Source organism: Trichomycterus rosablanca, chromosome 13 (assembly GCF_030014385.1).
Source record: "Trichomycterus rosablanca isolate fTriRos1 chromosome 13, fTriRos1.hap1, whole genome shotgun sequence".
NCBI classification, from domain to species: Eukaryota; Metazoa; Chordata; class Actinopteri; order Siluriformes; family Trichomycteridae; genus Trichomycterus; species Trichomycterus rosablanca.
In genome coordinates this window covers 2,952,888-2,968,106 of record NC_086000.1, presented here as the reverse complement: position 1 = coordinate 2,968,106, position 15,219 = coordinate 2,952,888, and the positions used below count along the sequence as shown (strand labels likewise).

Sequence of the window (15,219 nt, the reverse complement as noted above, 5' to 3'; positions counted from 1 at the left end):
AGGAGGTACTGAGAGAAACGGTTATATAAGCTGAGTTTTAAATGAAGAGCATGATGAGGTGGAGGGTTTGTCCCGAGGCGTTCCAAGCTTTTGAGGCCACGACACTGAATGATCCACCACCAGCGGTAACTAATCTGAATTTCGGAGCATACAGGAGACCAGTATACAAGGGGAATAGGGGTGTAGAAGTTCTGATAAGTAAACCAGGGCCAGACCACTGAGGGATTTAGAAGAGCAGCGTGTGTGTGTGTGTGTGTGTGTGTGTGTGTGTGTGTGTGTGTGTGTGTGTGTGTGTGTGTGTGTTGTTAAATAAGCTTTACAACGTGTCCAAAAATACAAAAAGAATAAAAGATTCAATGTTAAATGTTCTAACCCTATATATAAGCAAATCATTGGTAGACTAAAAAAGCTAATTCTCCATTATTCCATTATTAAAAAGGCCCAAATAAAAATATTAATAATAAATAAAAATAATAATAATAATAAATAATGGTAATAATAATAAATAATAAATAACACTGACAATAATAATAATAATAATAATAATAAATAATGGTAATAATAACAATAATAATAATAAATAATGGTAGTAATAATAATAATAAATAATGGTAATAATAATAATATAATAAATAATAATAACACTGACAGTAATAATATTAATAATAATAATGATAATAATAAATAATAATGATAATAATTATAACACTGACAATAATAATAATAATAAATAATAATAATAAATGATAATAATGATAGCAACAATAATAATAATAGCAATAATGATAATAATAATAATGATAATAAATAATAATAATAATAATTAATAATAATAATGATGATAATATAAATAATATTAATAATAATAATAATTGTACTGATAATAATAATAATGATAACAATAATAAAACAATCATAAATTACAATAATAATAAAAAAAATATACAAACAAAATAATAAAAAATTATAATAATGGCAACAAATAATAACAATTATTATTATTATCATTATAACAAAAAATTCCAGAACAAAAACCAAAAATACACATTGCAGAATTTTTGTAGGAAGTTATTATTAATATCGTTTGTTTGTTTGTTTGAATTTTAACACCATGATTAACACATTTGTGTCATTTTATTGCATGATCGGTATTATGTTTGAGTCTGTTCATATTATAAATATTACAATACAAATACAATGAAATAATGGTCTAATATTGGGGGGGGGGGGTTTCTATAAAAGACGTTATTAATAGTTTTCCAAAAATGAAAGTACACATAAAAATAAACACATTAATAAATGTTGTAGAATTATTAATCGTTCATTGATTATTTACTTATTGAACTTGTAGAATTTAACAGTCGACTCAAAGCACAAAAACAATTAAAATCCCCCCAAAAAATAAATAATATTTTTACATTAAGAAAATTCCACCCAAAAAACTGTTGATAAAAAGGGAATGCTGAATAAATGTGATCATAAACCCCCCAAAAATGTACAAACCCTTAATTTAACAGGAAAACAAGTACAAATAAACACAAGCAACAAACTCTCACAGAAGTAAGAAAGTCTTTGTAAGTAACAGGATCCGATCCAAACCCCTTTCCTTTCACCGCCAGAGCGCTAAAGAGGGTCTCCTCAAAAAAACAGCTATACATTCACACGCCGTGAAGTAGCAACATTTCCCATTAGGTTTGAAAAACTTTGCCCGCCCCTCGCGGGACACTTGAGCTGGAGTGGCGCGGACCGAGGGCCGGGCACCTCGCGCCGACGCGGGTCAGAGCCGGGCCCGCCGGGCCTCATTGTGCGCCGAGACGTTAATTGGTGCTAATCCAGAGCGAGGGGCTGTTTTGCTAGCGTGACCTCTCGGCCCGGACGACACCTCGGTGTGAAATAGTAAAAAAAGAGGCTCTATTGAGAGAGGCGCAGAGCATTCCAACACATTCCGCTCTCAAAGAGGGGCAGGAGGGACCGGGTGGAGGCTTTATTTCGCTGTCTTAGGCGCATCTTCGCCCCAGAAGCTCGGAATTAAGGCAACAAAAGCGGTGGTAACAGTGATGGGTGATTCGCCTCTCGGGTTTCTATTCCTACTCAGGGGGGTTCTTTCAGAGGAGCGCTAATTGCCCTCGCATTTGGGATCGCAGGGGCGTGATTAAAACGGTCAACAAACAGGAAAACATTCGCATCGGACTGATGGATTTATGTAGCACTAAGTGATTCATACTGATCAAGGGTTTGTTTCCGCACATATTCCCTCCCAATTTAGTCATATCCAATTACCCGATCGTAATCCGCCTCTATTGCTGCAGACTTAGTACTAAATACATCTTGCATGAGGTGGGTTTATATGGAGACCCATCAATCAGCTCCACTTACCATATAGAAGCCCTTTGTAGTTCTACAATTACTGACTGTAGTCCATCTGTTTCTCACCCTGTTCTGCAATGGTCAGGACCCCCACAGGACCACCACAGAGCAGGTATTATTTAGGTGGTGGATGATTCTCAGCACTGCAGTGACACTGACATGGTGGTGGTGTGTTAGTGTGTGTTGTGCTGGTACAAGTGGATCAGAGTTTTTAAACACCTCACTGTCACTGCTGGACCAAGAATAGTCCACCAACCAAAAACATCCAGCCAGCAGCGCCCCATGGGCAGCGTCCTGTGACCACTGATGAAGGTCTAGAAGATGACCGACTCAAACAGCAGCAATAGATGAGCGATCGTCTCTGACTTTACATCTACAACTAGGTAGGAGTGTCTAATAGAGTGGACAGTGAGTGGACACGGTGTTTAAAAACTCCAGCAGCGCTGCTGTGTCTGATCCACTCATACCAGCACAACACACACTAACACACCACCACCATGTCAGTGTCACTGCAGTGCTGAGAATGATCCACCACCCAAATAAGAACAACATGAAAGGGGGCTAACAAAGTATGTAGAGAAATAGATGGACTACAGTCAGTAATTGTAGAACTACAAAGTGCTTCTATATGGTAAGTGGAGCTGATAAAATGGACACAGTGTAGAAACAAGGAGGTGGTTTTAATGTTATGGCTGATCAGTGTGTAATGGAATGAAGGTTTCCCAACGGTTCCCAGGTGGAGCGACTGAGGTCCTTTCTGTGCTGAGTTTGCGTGGGTTTCCTACAGGCGCTCCGGTTTCCTCCAACAGTCCAAAGACGTGAAGTGAGGTGAACTGGAGATACAGAATCATCCATGACTGTGTTTGAGATTAAAAACTTGAACGGATGTCCTGTCATGAATGTAAACCCCAGAACATCTCAGTATGAGTGAAGGGTGTATCATGGTAGGGTTTCTGTTATTTTGTCCACCCCTGGATCACACAGCTTTTGACCAGGGTTGGTAATGAAGACGGAAACGTTACTCTCCGACTCTCTGAATAGGGCGTCAATAAAGAACAGCCTCGTTATGATGAATCAGGCTGTCGAGGTGAACAGAATTAGGCTGCTATTCTTCCACCCAGAGCACAACACGCGGCCTCAATGCGACAGCATGCAAATCGGGCCTTTTCAGAAAGCACAAAAATGTCCGCTCCGGACCTCGGACTAAACACGCATTAACACGTCACCGTAAAAATAATCAATGACATTTTTTCCGCGTTCCATAATTGCGTCGGCTGTTCCGTTAAGAAAGGTAATTGTGGCGGCGATTCAATCGTATTTAGGAGCGGCGAAACATCAGGACGTGTGAAAACGCCGATAAAAAAAAATAAAATAAAGAGGACCGGCGGACGAGCAAAGGACAGAGGGGATAAAAGGCTGTGAATCGAAACTGGCGGGAGGCCGCGGCGGCATTCACTCGCGCTTCAATGCTGTCCCAGAGAATCCAATTACGGCGCTGACAGCTCAAGAGCGCGGCGCCTCCGTTCCGAGAGGACAGAAAAATGCGACGTAGAATCGAGACGCAAAATTAAACAATTTTGAAGGAGGGTCAGGAGATTGAAATATTCGCCGACGCGTCTCCAAGGCGCCGCGATCGACTCAGACGAGGAGAGAACGAGTGGGGATCGAGTAGAAAACATCACAAACCCTGCCCGGCTCATTTATGTACATTTAACCCTGGATTTCCGGTCAGCCCTCCCTCAGGCACAGCCGACGTTTAGACGTTTACGTTTGTGCCATTTGTCCAAAGCGACTTACAATTGTGACCGTATACAGTTCAAGCAACTGAGTTAGGGGCCTTGCTCAGGGGTCTAACAGTAGTAGTGGTGGGGCTTGACCCAGCAACCTTCTGATTACTACAAGACACATCAGCGCACCCGAGACCGTATAAATAACAGAGCTGCATCGGTCCAAGTATAGCCAGGCAGGGGTAGTCAGAAATCAGAAGGTTGCTGGTTCAAGCCCAGCACTCCCAGTTTGCCACAGGGGTAATTGGATACGACCAAATTAGTGTGACCGTCCAACAGTGGCAACTTGGCGGTGGCGGGGCTTGACCTGACAACCTTCTGATTACTACAGAGACCAGATAAATAACCGGGCTGCATCGGTCCAAGAATAGCCAGACAGGGGGAGTCAGTGGTTAAGGTACTGGATTAGAAATCAGAAGGTTGCTGGTTCAAGCCCAGCACTCCAGCACTGAGTTAAGGGTCTTAATCAGGGGTCCAACAGTGGCAACTTGGTGGTGGTGGGGCTTGAACCAGTGACCCTCTGATTGCTACACGACACCGGATAAATAACAGAGCTGCAGCAGTCCGAGTGTAGCCAGACAGGGGGAGTCAGTGGTTAAGGTACTGGATTAGAGATCAGAAGGTTGCTGGTTCAAACCCACCACTCCCAGTTTGCCACCGGGGGACACAGATCTCAATACAATCGAGCGTCTGTGGGACGTGCGGGACAAACAAGTCCGATCCATGGAGGTTCCACCTCACAACTTACGGGAGTTAAAGGGTCTGCTGGTGACATCTTGGTGCCAGATTCCCCGGCACACCTTCAGGAGTCTAGTGGAGTCCATGCCTCAGCAAAAGGGGGACAATATTAAGAAGGTGGTCTTAATGTTATGCCTCACTGTACTATGAATGAATAAATAAATAAATACTTGATTGAACTCAAGATGAACAGCTTGTGTCGGTGCTTTGTGCTTAAAATAATGGGCTTGCCCAATCACCCCCCCCCCCCCCCCCCCACCCCAAATCCCCCCCACCTCTGTCTAAGTGCTACATAATTTGGAGACTTGGATACTATTTTTGAAAGTCAACTATTCTATCCTCTTCTTTCAATTCATTTCATTTCTCCCTTTGATGGCAAGATGAAGTCGAACGCCCACCGGGGGGCTTTTCTCTTTCACCGGCGTGACAATTGATTAATTACGCGCGGACAAAAGGATTAGAAACAGGAAACCGTCGGCGAAAATAAAGTGGGCTGCGACATCTGAGAGATTTGTTTATAGCTGTGTCATTACGGGTAATTGTTTCTGCGCGGAAAATACCATTACGGCTCGGGAAAGTCTTTTCATTTCATTTAGGAGTCTATTCAGGGCTAAAACAAAGAGCGCAGACTGACTGGGTTAATTGCTTTTGTTGCAAATGACATGATTAAGATAAGAAGGAAAAAATATAAAAGCTTTAACTGTGGAAAGACGGATGAGCATTGTGCTCGCTTTATTTGTTTGTCTACGGCTCGGCACGAGTCGGAGAACGGATCGGCTCGTCACGGCGGCGAGAGAATCAGCGGGACGAATCGGGATCGGCTGAAGGACGAGTGATATTAGGTTCGGCGTCCTGATTAACCCTTCATGGTAAAAGTCACATGACTGGGTGAAGAAAAAATGTCTTCCTATTTTACTGATGCATTTTTCTCCCCATTTAGCGCAGTCAATTTGCCTTCCGCCGCTGGGGGATCCCTGACTGCAGTCGAGGTGGGTATACCCGCCCACATAGTCCGGTCATCCCGCCCTAGCAGACACGTGTCTGATGCAGGCACTGCCAATTATGCCCGCTAGATGGCGCCCAGCCGACCGGTGGCAACACCGAGTTTCGAAGCGAGGAGTTCAGGATCTCTGCGCCGGTGTGGTAGATTTCTATATGTATTGTATTTATTCATGACAGGACAGGTAGGTACAGGTTACCCATGATTCATCACTCCACACAGAAAGGACACGGTCGCTCCATCTGGGAAGGGAACCGAACCCTGTGAGGCGACGGTGCTACCCACCAGCCACAGTGCCACCCTACAGATGCATTGTAAGTGATGGAACGTAAGAATCTAAGAGAATTAGAACTTTTCTGCTAAAATTTCTGCTAATTTAGTCATATCCAGTTCCCTTTTACAATTCCTATGCCACTGACACACCTCCCCCCCAACGCGCACTCTGGCAAGACTATGTGAAGACACACTGAAACGCACCTTCACACCAATCAAACATCCGATTCCTACCCTGACATGCCTCCCTCAGACACGGCCAACTGTTTCTGTGAGCTGGAGGCCAGTTGGCACCTCAGAGGTGACCGAAGACAGAGTACGCCGCTTCTTTTCACCTGCAAGACTGCAGGTTGTGTAAAGAACGCTACACACTGATGTGTAATCGAGCGATGAGACCACTGACCTTTACCATACAGGCACAGCTGACTGTGTCCCGCAGCTGAGATTCAAACCGCTGTGCCCCTGACCGCCGTACAAGGGTCATTTAAAATAAAAAAATGTTGCGGTTTAAGAGCAAACCTAGTGGTTAAAGTACTGGACTAATAATCAGAAGGTTGCTGGTTCAAACCCCACCACTGCCAGGTTGCTGCTGTTGGGCCCTTGAGCGAGGCCCTTAACCCTCAATTGCTCAGACTGTATACTGTCACAGTACTGTAAGTCACTTTGGATTATGGTGTCTGCTAAATGCTGGAAACGTAAATGTAAAGACAACAGGCGGCCACGCCCGGCCCTGATTGAGCTGTGTGTAAAACACCTGGTTAGAGAAACGCACGGCATGTTTGCACACCGATCCCCGTTTTCAATCACGCGTCTCTATCGGCGAGCACTCAGGCTTCGCTCAGCGCCGACGAAGAAAATAGAGCCGCCGTGCAGCGCGCCCACATTAAAGGTGCAATTTGAGTCGTTTTCGGGGAGGCGACTCCGCCGGGGTGGGCCGGTGTCTCTATACAGCTTCTCTCTTTCTGCTTTGGCTTTCAGATTCGGTTCTTCCATTAAGTCGTTTCTTCCACGCTTCGCTAAGAGGCTTTTAGCACGAGCTTTTCTTTGACACTTTCAAAAAGATAGAAAGAAAGAAAAAGACGCACACGCACGTGCGCCGGTGTGGCGTTTCGGAAAAAGCATGTTTGGGGTGTAAATTAATGAGGCCGACGGTAAATAACATCAATAATATAGAAGGAAGGGAGGGAGGGAGGGAGGGAGGGAGGTGGAGGGAGATCGTTCTTAGCCTGGATCTTTATTAACAGGGTAAACAAAATTACTAGATCAAGTGTGAAAATATCACAGCATATTAATTAGGTCATTAAGAAAAAAAATTATGGAATCATTCAGTATTATATTCTGTATTATGGAACATCTAGAGGGGATGATGGACAAAAAAACTCTTTTATATATTGTCCCAATTTGGTACAGCACATTGGGAGGAACACGCTATGCTCTTGGTATTTCTCCACCTTTAGTGCAGTCACCTCATTAAACAGTAGGAGTCGCTCTTGTAATGCCTTCCTCACTCAGACACGGGCAAGTCTGCCTTTTTGAGGCATTTAAAATTGAGGTCCTAGGCCTCAAAAATCTAAAAATATTTACCACCACCATCCCGTTTCACAGTTATTTTCAGTTCTGGTTCGTCAGTATCCAGGATCGACGATTCTGGGACTGTTTTTTAAACAGAATTGTGAATAAAACTGGTTTTATGAACCATTTAGAAGAAAAAATAAGGATGGCTGTGATAGCTATACAGAAAAGGAAGGAAACCTAACTGTGTGCTAAGGGTGTGGTCATGTTTTGTGGCTGTCTCCCCCAAAGGCCAAAGAAACCTTGGTTAAATATATTAGATGGACTCCATAAAATCCAGCTTCCCCTGTAAAAAAGCTAAGCCTATGTAACGTGTCAAACTCAAGGCCTGCGGCCCAAAATGTGCACACAGGAGGAGGTAATTTTGTAATAGATGGAAAGTGAATAGAAGTTTGTGCTTCAAGAAGAAAAACGTGTGTGAAAGACGTGGAATGAGCACATACACAAACCCACGATTCACTTTTCATACTCATATTAACATTTGACACCAATAAATTCATGTCGTTTTGGGGGGAAAATGTCAGGCAAAGCATCAGAAAAATGAGAATGCAGAAGTTAACAATCACTGCTTCTGAAAAGGGGTCCCACACTTCATGCAAATCCAGGATTTTGCAACATTTTTCTACACAACGTGACTTGGTTCCTCATCCGATGGATGCATCCGATTGCAAAAGAAGAAAAGAAAGACAGGAACACGGCACATCTCTTTACTTATTCCAGATTTAGCCTTGCAATTTATTCTTTATTCTTGCAATAAAACAAAATAAAAGTCAAACAAAAGGAAGAAAAGCAAGATGTAAGCACATGTCAAGGGTTTTCAGCTCATGGCTTGATCTTCTCCTGGCTGAATCATGTGACTGTCACATGAGGGGCATCACAGTCAGTCATCATATCTGTCTACTGTAGACCTCTTAGAAGTCTTGATCACAGGCTGGGATTCCACATACAGTTATAAACTATATATAACCATTCTATTACATGAGTGAATTATTAAACACGTTTACTAATACGGCTCATTTCAATATTTATTAAATATGTTATTATAAATATGTTTGATAAAAAAAAAAAAAACATGTGGTTTATCCAAGCTAATGCAAAATTTAAAAAAAAGATTTAATATGTGTATGTTTTCGTTTTATAAATATGCTTCAGATAAATAATCAAACAACTACGGGGCCGTATTACATATTGCTCCTTGCTCCCTACAAGTGTGCATTACAGCTTCACGGAAAGAATGTATTAATGCGCCCTAGCTAGTGCACTACGCTAACAATACAAACACATTTGGAACACACATACCTTAAATACACAACTACTCACGTAAATTTATATAGACTTTATTTCTTTACCTTAAGTTATCTGGCTAACTTTACTACTACAGTTCTATTAACAATAAATCATAATACGTTCGTTTTCTATTTACTAAAGATAGTAAAATAAGAAATGAACTGCCGTACAGAAGTGACAACTTGACAGTTCGGCTAGCATGTTAGCCGCATAGCTAAGTAGAATTACCTGTTTATTCGTGGAAGAAGTATTAAAATTATAATATTTATTAAATAAAAAGACGAACTAATAAAAGGTAAGGTAATTCCAAGTATAAACTGGATGTTTGTTGCAAAAACAGTGAGTCAAATAGTTATATTTACATCTACACAAGCCGGAGACATTGGCTGTATCCCAAACCACACACAAGCACACTATCAATAGAGTATCAATGCAATTGAAATACGCACTACTTAGAAACACTATCTAGTGCACTAATACTCGGTTTGGGACGCAGCCATCACTAAGCCAGTTTGAATTAAAGGTCAGCAGTGTTACTCACTGAGTCTGGGTTGTGAGATGTAGTTTCTGGTCACGGCTTGTGCGTGCTGTCTGGCTGCAGCTTCAGGCCCGTTCAGCTCCACTCGGTTCGCCACTAACGTTGCCATGATGAAATTAAACGAATTAGAAGCGCAGAGAGGCAGTAAACACTTCTTCTTCCTCCAGCAGGATTAACACCACTAATCATATGACCCAGCAGGAAGGAGCGCGCACGTGATGTACAGCGACTACGTACTGACGCAGGCCGGCTCTGCGTGCGCGCTCACGCCGCTGGTGACAGTTAGCAATCTAGCTATTAAGCGGAAACGAGTTTTTATTGTATTATTAAACTCGTAATAATAATGTTTTATAATGTTTTATATCAATAATGTTGTAGTTTGGGATTAAAATACACTCAGGGCCAGGTCGTGCCCCTTCCCCCTCGCAAAACTGTACATGCCACCCTCAGTAGATGTTAATCAGCCGTGCCCAGTGTTGAGGGATCATTAGATTTATTTCTGCCATCTATCACAAATACCAAAAAACAGAAGTAAAATGCACAAACGACAACAGACGTCATGTTCTCACGTCCAAGAAAAAATAAATAAGTAAAGAAGTACATGTACAGTAGCCGTAGAAATGACCAAACCAAGCGACAACCAAAGGTTATTATTTAGTAGTACTAGTACACTCTGTCATTACTTATTTATGACTGTACACCATAAAATTGTATGCAGATTTTAATTGCTTAAGTAAGATTACTTGGCAAAATCCCCAAATCCCAAATCGATCCTCCAAATCCCAAAATCTTGGGAGTGGCAACACTGGGCGTGCCTCCTTTTACCCCTTCGCATGACATTTCAAACCCAACTTTACAACTATTTTACATACTATTCTACATTCATTGTAGCACACTTGCAAAACAGTACATAAAAAGGTAGCTTCAAGCTAAGATGAAGCAATTATCAACAATGAACCCAGCAAATAAGTGACCTGGAAGTTCTGACTGGATTAGTCCTGTTACTGTGGAATGTTGTTCTCTATAGCAGTTTTAGTCAGGTCATTAAGATGGTCCTGTGACTTCGTCTATCATAAATAGGTTGTAATACGTATATAGATCCTTGATGTCCTTCTGTATTAATACAGTATCTATCTATCTGTCTGTCTGTCTGTCTTAGGTTCCTTAGCCCTGCTGCACATAAAAAGGGAAATATATATATACACCGATCAGCCATAACAGTAAAACCACCTCTTTGTTTCCACACTGTCCATTTTATCAGCTCCACTTACCATCTGTTTCTCTGCATGCTTTGTTAGCCCTCTTTCACCCTGTTCTTCAATGGTCAGGACCCCCACAGGACCACCACAGAGCAGGTATTATTTGGGTGGTGGATCATTCTCAGCACTGCAGTGACACTGACATGGTGGTGGTGTGCTAGTGTGTGTTGTGCTGGTATGAGTGGATCAGACACAGCAGTGCTGTTGGAGTTTTTAAACACCTCACTGTCACTGCTGGACTGAGAATCGTCCACCAACCAAATATATCCAGCCAACAGCACCCCGTGGGCATATATACATATAAATATACATATGTGCAGTACATCGCCTGCTGTGTAAAATCAGCCAGCATATCACTATTTCTCTCAAACTCTTAAGAGCTGTAAAAACAATGTTTATTTTTATCCCAAGAGACCATATACTTACTGTTCCTGAGATCCACTATACCTCTTTCTCCCCTCTTTTACATCAAGTGCACACATTTTCCACACTACTCGAAGGTGCTTCTGATAGGACGCAACCACTGAGCAGCGGAGAGATCTCATTGAGGTGACCCATCCCGATTCGGGTCCCATAAGCCTCGGGCTTCGAGAGCTCATTTCATTCATGATCCGGTATATAAGCGCATTTTAGCAACCGGGTAGTTAACACTCAACGTCAATTTATAAAAGTGTTGGTTGTTCTACATGCTTCCCATTTCGAGCAGGTTCATTTTAACTGTGTTAAGCTAAACGGAGTAACGTAAAATCTACATCTTAGTTCTTCTACTAAGCTCATCAAATAATATACTGTACATACTGTATAGACCATTATTCATGCCATCAATCATGTTGCCACAAAGCTAGAAGGGCCTGGGTTCAATTCCCCAGCTGGACAGCCAGGATCCTTTTTGTGTGGATGCAGGTATGCAGTCATGCCAATTAGAACTAAAATTGTGTGTGTGAAGGTGTGTGTCTGATCTGCGTGAATGGCGACCTGTCTGGTGTGTTTCCTGACTTTCGCCCAATGAATCGGACTCACCACGACCCTGACCCTTGTCTTGTAACTTGTGTAAAATGGGCAAAATTCGACACACTCACACTGTCTACTCAGGTGCAAATTTACTGTACACACACACACACACACACACACACATACCCACTCTACAAATACACACAAGCCTACACACACACACTTGAGTGTGCACACTTACCTTCAGATACACACAGACCTACACACTGCACACACAAACAAAACCACTCTACAAATACACACAGGCCTACACACACACACACACACACACTTGAGTGTGCACACTTACCCTCAGATACACACCATCCTACACACTGTACACACACACACTACAAATACACACAAACTAACACACACACACACACACTCTACAAATACACACAAGCTTACACACACACACACTTGAGTGTGCACACTTACCCTCAGATACACACAGACCTACACACTGTACACACACACACATACCCACTCTACAAATACACACAAGTCTACACACACACACACACACACTTGAGTGTGCACACTTACCCTCAGATACACACCATCCTACACACTGTACATACACACCCACTCTCGTAAACATACGCACTGCACACACCCACACTACACACACATACACACGCACACACACTCCAGTGTAAAATGTGGTAGTGGGTAAAAAAGCACTAGAGTTTGAAGTGGCTGAGCGGAGCGGCTGGTGTCGGCGCTGACAGCTCTGTGGGCTCGGCGAGTCTCTCGAGAGACAATTCAAACGTTTCAGACGGAACGCGAAAAATAGCCGATTAATACCAGTGAAGAGCCTCCACCCACCCGAGCGCTGCCCTCGCTTCAAATACGCCGGCTTCACTCCTCCACAGCGGCGCTGCCAGTCTATAGTGAATCAAAACAAGTATTCATCCCTTAAAGTTTTATACACACAACCATCAGCGGCACTTTCCTGACTGCACCTGGCATCTGACTTGTTTGGTCTGAGCTCAGGACAGTCTGTACCATACCGATAGACTTCAGAAAGATACAGCTGTCCATCCCTGTGTAGTCACTGCAAACATCGCATCACCAAATTGAGTCTGATAAGCCAGCAGATTAGATAGATGTGCCAACCCAGCGCCACACGACTCATTTGGTCTGGGCTCAGGACAGTCTGTACCATAACGATAGACCTCAGAAAGATATGGGCTTTTTATGCCTGTAAGGTCATCGCAAACAGCTGATCAACAAATTGAGTCTGATGGGCTAGCAGATTAGACAGCTGTGCCAACCCAGCGCCACCTGACTCATTTGGTCTGGGCTCAGGACAGTCTGTACAATAACTATAGACCGCAAAAAGATATGTGGATCAGCAAGCAGCTGACCTCACAAAGATATAGGCTGTTTATGCCTGTAAGATCATCGCAATCTGCTGATCTTTATACCAGCAGGGGATTCTTGCATGGCGTCTAAGCGGAGATGCTTGTGCAGATGCCTCGACCAGACAGTAGGAGTTGCTGTTGCAGCATCGAGAGGGAGAAACACCTCCCGCCTTCCCTATTATGTCTGTTTGGGACTCCTTTGAACGTGTGCCAACCGAGTGCCACCTGACTCCTTTGGTCTGAACTCAGGACAGTCTGTACCATACCGATAGACCTCACAAACATATTGGCCGCTGATCTTTATACCAGTAGTGGATTCTTGCAGGGAGCCTAGGCACACATGCTTGTGCAGACGCCTCGACCAGACAGTAGGGGTTGCTGTAGCAGCATAGAGGAGGCGAACACCTCCCGTCTTCCCTTTATGTCTGTTGGGGATCCCCTTGAACGTGTGCCAACCCAGTGCCACCTGACTCCTTTGGTCTGGGCCATAATGATAGACCTCACAAAGAGACGGCTCTTTATTCCAGTAAGGTCATCACAAAGATCTGATCCACAAATGCATAGAGTTGGCAAGGTAACCTACCATGCGGCATCAAAGCCAGTCTGAGACGATGAAGTGAATAAAACAAACGTCTGCAGGGCTGAATACTTTTTAAAGGCACGTCTGGATCGGGCGTGTGTGTTTTCACTCGGCTCCTGCACGACCTTGCACATTTAGATCGGTAAATGAAATCCAAACTTTGCTGTAGATCCGATGCTGCTGTGAAAGGGAGCAGACAGAAGGAAATGGAGGAGATGAATGAGTGTGTGTTGATGAAAGAGTGATTGATGGGTGGAAGTTTTCACCGCCGTCCTGAATCATCTTTCCTTTCCAGCTTTGATAGATTGTGAGCTTTTCACATGCGGTGCTGAGAACCTGGAAGACGTCTTAATGGTTTACGGGTTTACGCTGTGATACCAGTTCATCGTATAGCGTATACGTAAAGCCCTACCTAATTCACGGCCCGTGAAATGAGCCGTTTCCAGTGATATACGCAATCTGCTGTGAAATTCAAACTTTAACGTTTATGTTTAGCAATTTGACCTTTTTCATTCGTGCAGCGTTCAAGTGCTTCACATTTACTGGTTAATTCGCACTGAGACCTAGTGATCCTACGGCAATACAGGCATATATGTTACGGTGTAACTATTACAACATTTAATGCATTTTAATCAGCAATCTTCTTCATGCTTTTTTTGGACGCTCCCTTAGTTTATTATCGCAGATGAACCTCGCATTTAAGAAATAGCTTTTACTAAAAATGAACAAAATAATGGTGGACTATTCTCAGTCCAGCAGCAACAGTGAGGTGTTTAAAAACTCCAGCAGCACTGCTGTGTCTGATCCACTCATACCAGCACAACACACACTAACACACCACCATGTCAGTGTCACTGCAGTGCTGAGAATGATCCACCACCTAAATAATACCTGCTCTGTAGTGGTCCTGTGGGGGTCCTGACCATTGAAGAACAGCATGAAAGCAGGTTAAAACAGTATGTAGAGAAACAGATGGACTACAGTCAGTAATTGTAGAACTACAACGTGCTTCTATATGGTAAGTGGAGCCAATAAAATGGACGGTAAGTATAGAAACAAGGAGGTGGTTTTAATGTTATGGCTGATCAGTGTATAATTTGAGTCTGTACCAGGTGCCAGGGCCTTCATCTTATCTGGCATCGATGAGTCTTGGTCGCCCAACAATCTGTAGTCAGTTTTGTCGCTGGTTACCCACCACGACTGCCTGTGACACACCCAGTTCGCCCTTATCCAAGTCACTGGGGTCTTCACGCTGATCAGATCTGCTGCATTTAACATGAAAGCTATGAGGAACCTCCATCAGCTGGACGTTTATCAAATCCCTGACCGCCACATCCACAACTCTTATGACTCTTGGTCTTAATGTTTTGGCCTGGTCCTAATCAGTGTAGATGCACTTTCTAGGTACCTTTTATGAAGTAGAATCAACTCTATAAAATGAATGAATAAGCTTGGGGA

At 43.1% G+C, this 15,219-nt stretch overlaps 1 protein-coding gene across 1 annotated transcript in view; it reads right to left on the bottom strand.

Moving 5' to 3' along the window:
- The window catches only part of atp6v1ba (ATPase, H+ transporting, lysosomal, V1 subunit B, member a), a 33,678-nt gene extending 23,960 nt beyond the window's left edge, over positions 1–9,718 (bottom strand). The window contains exon 1 of the mRNA XM_063007217.1: positions 9,566–9,718. Within this exon, the coding sequence (XP_062863287.1) occupies positions 9,566–9,671 (106 nt within the window). The 5' untranslated portion in view covers positions 9,672–9,718. The remainder of the gene's footprint in view (positions 1–9,565) is intronic.
- Positions 9,719–15,219: the final 5,501 nt, after the last annotated feature.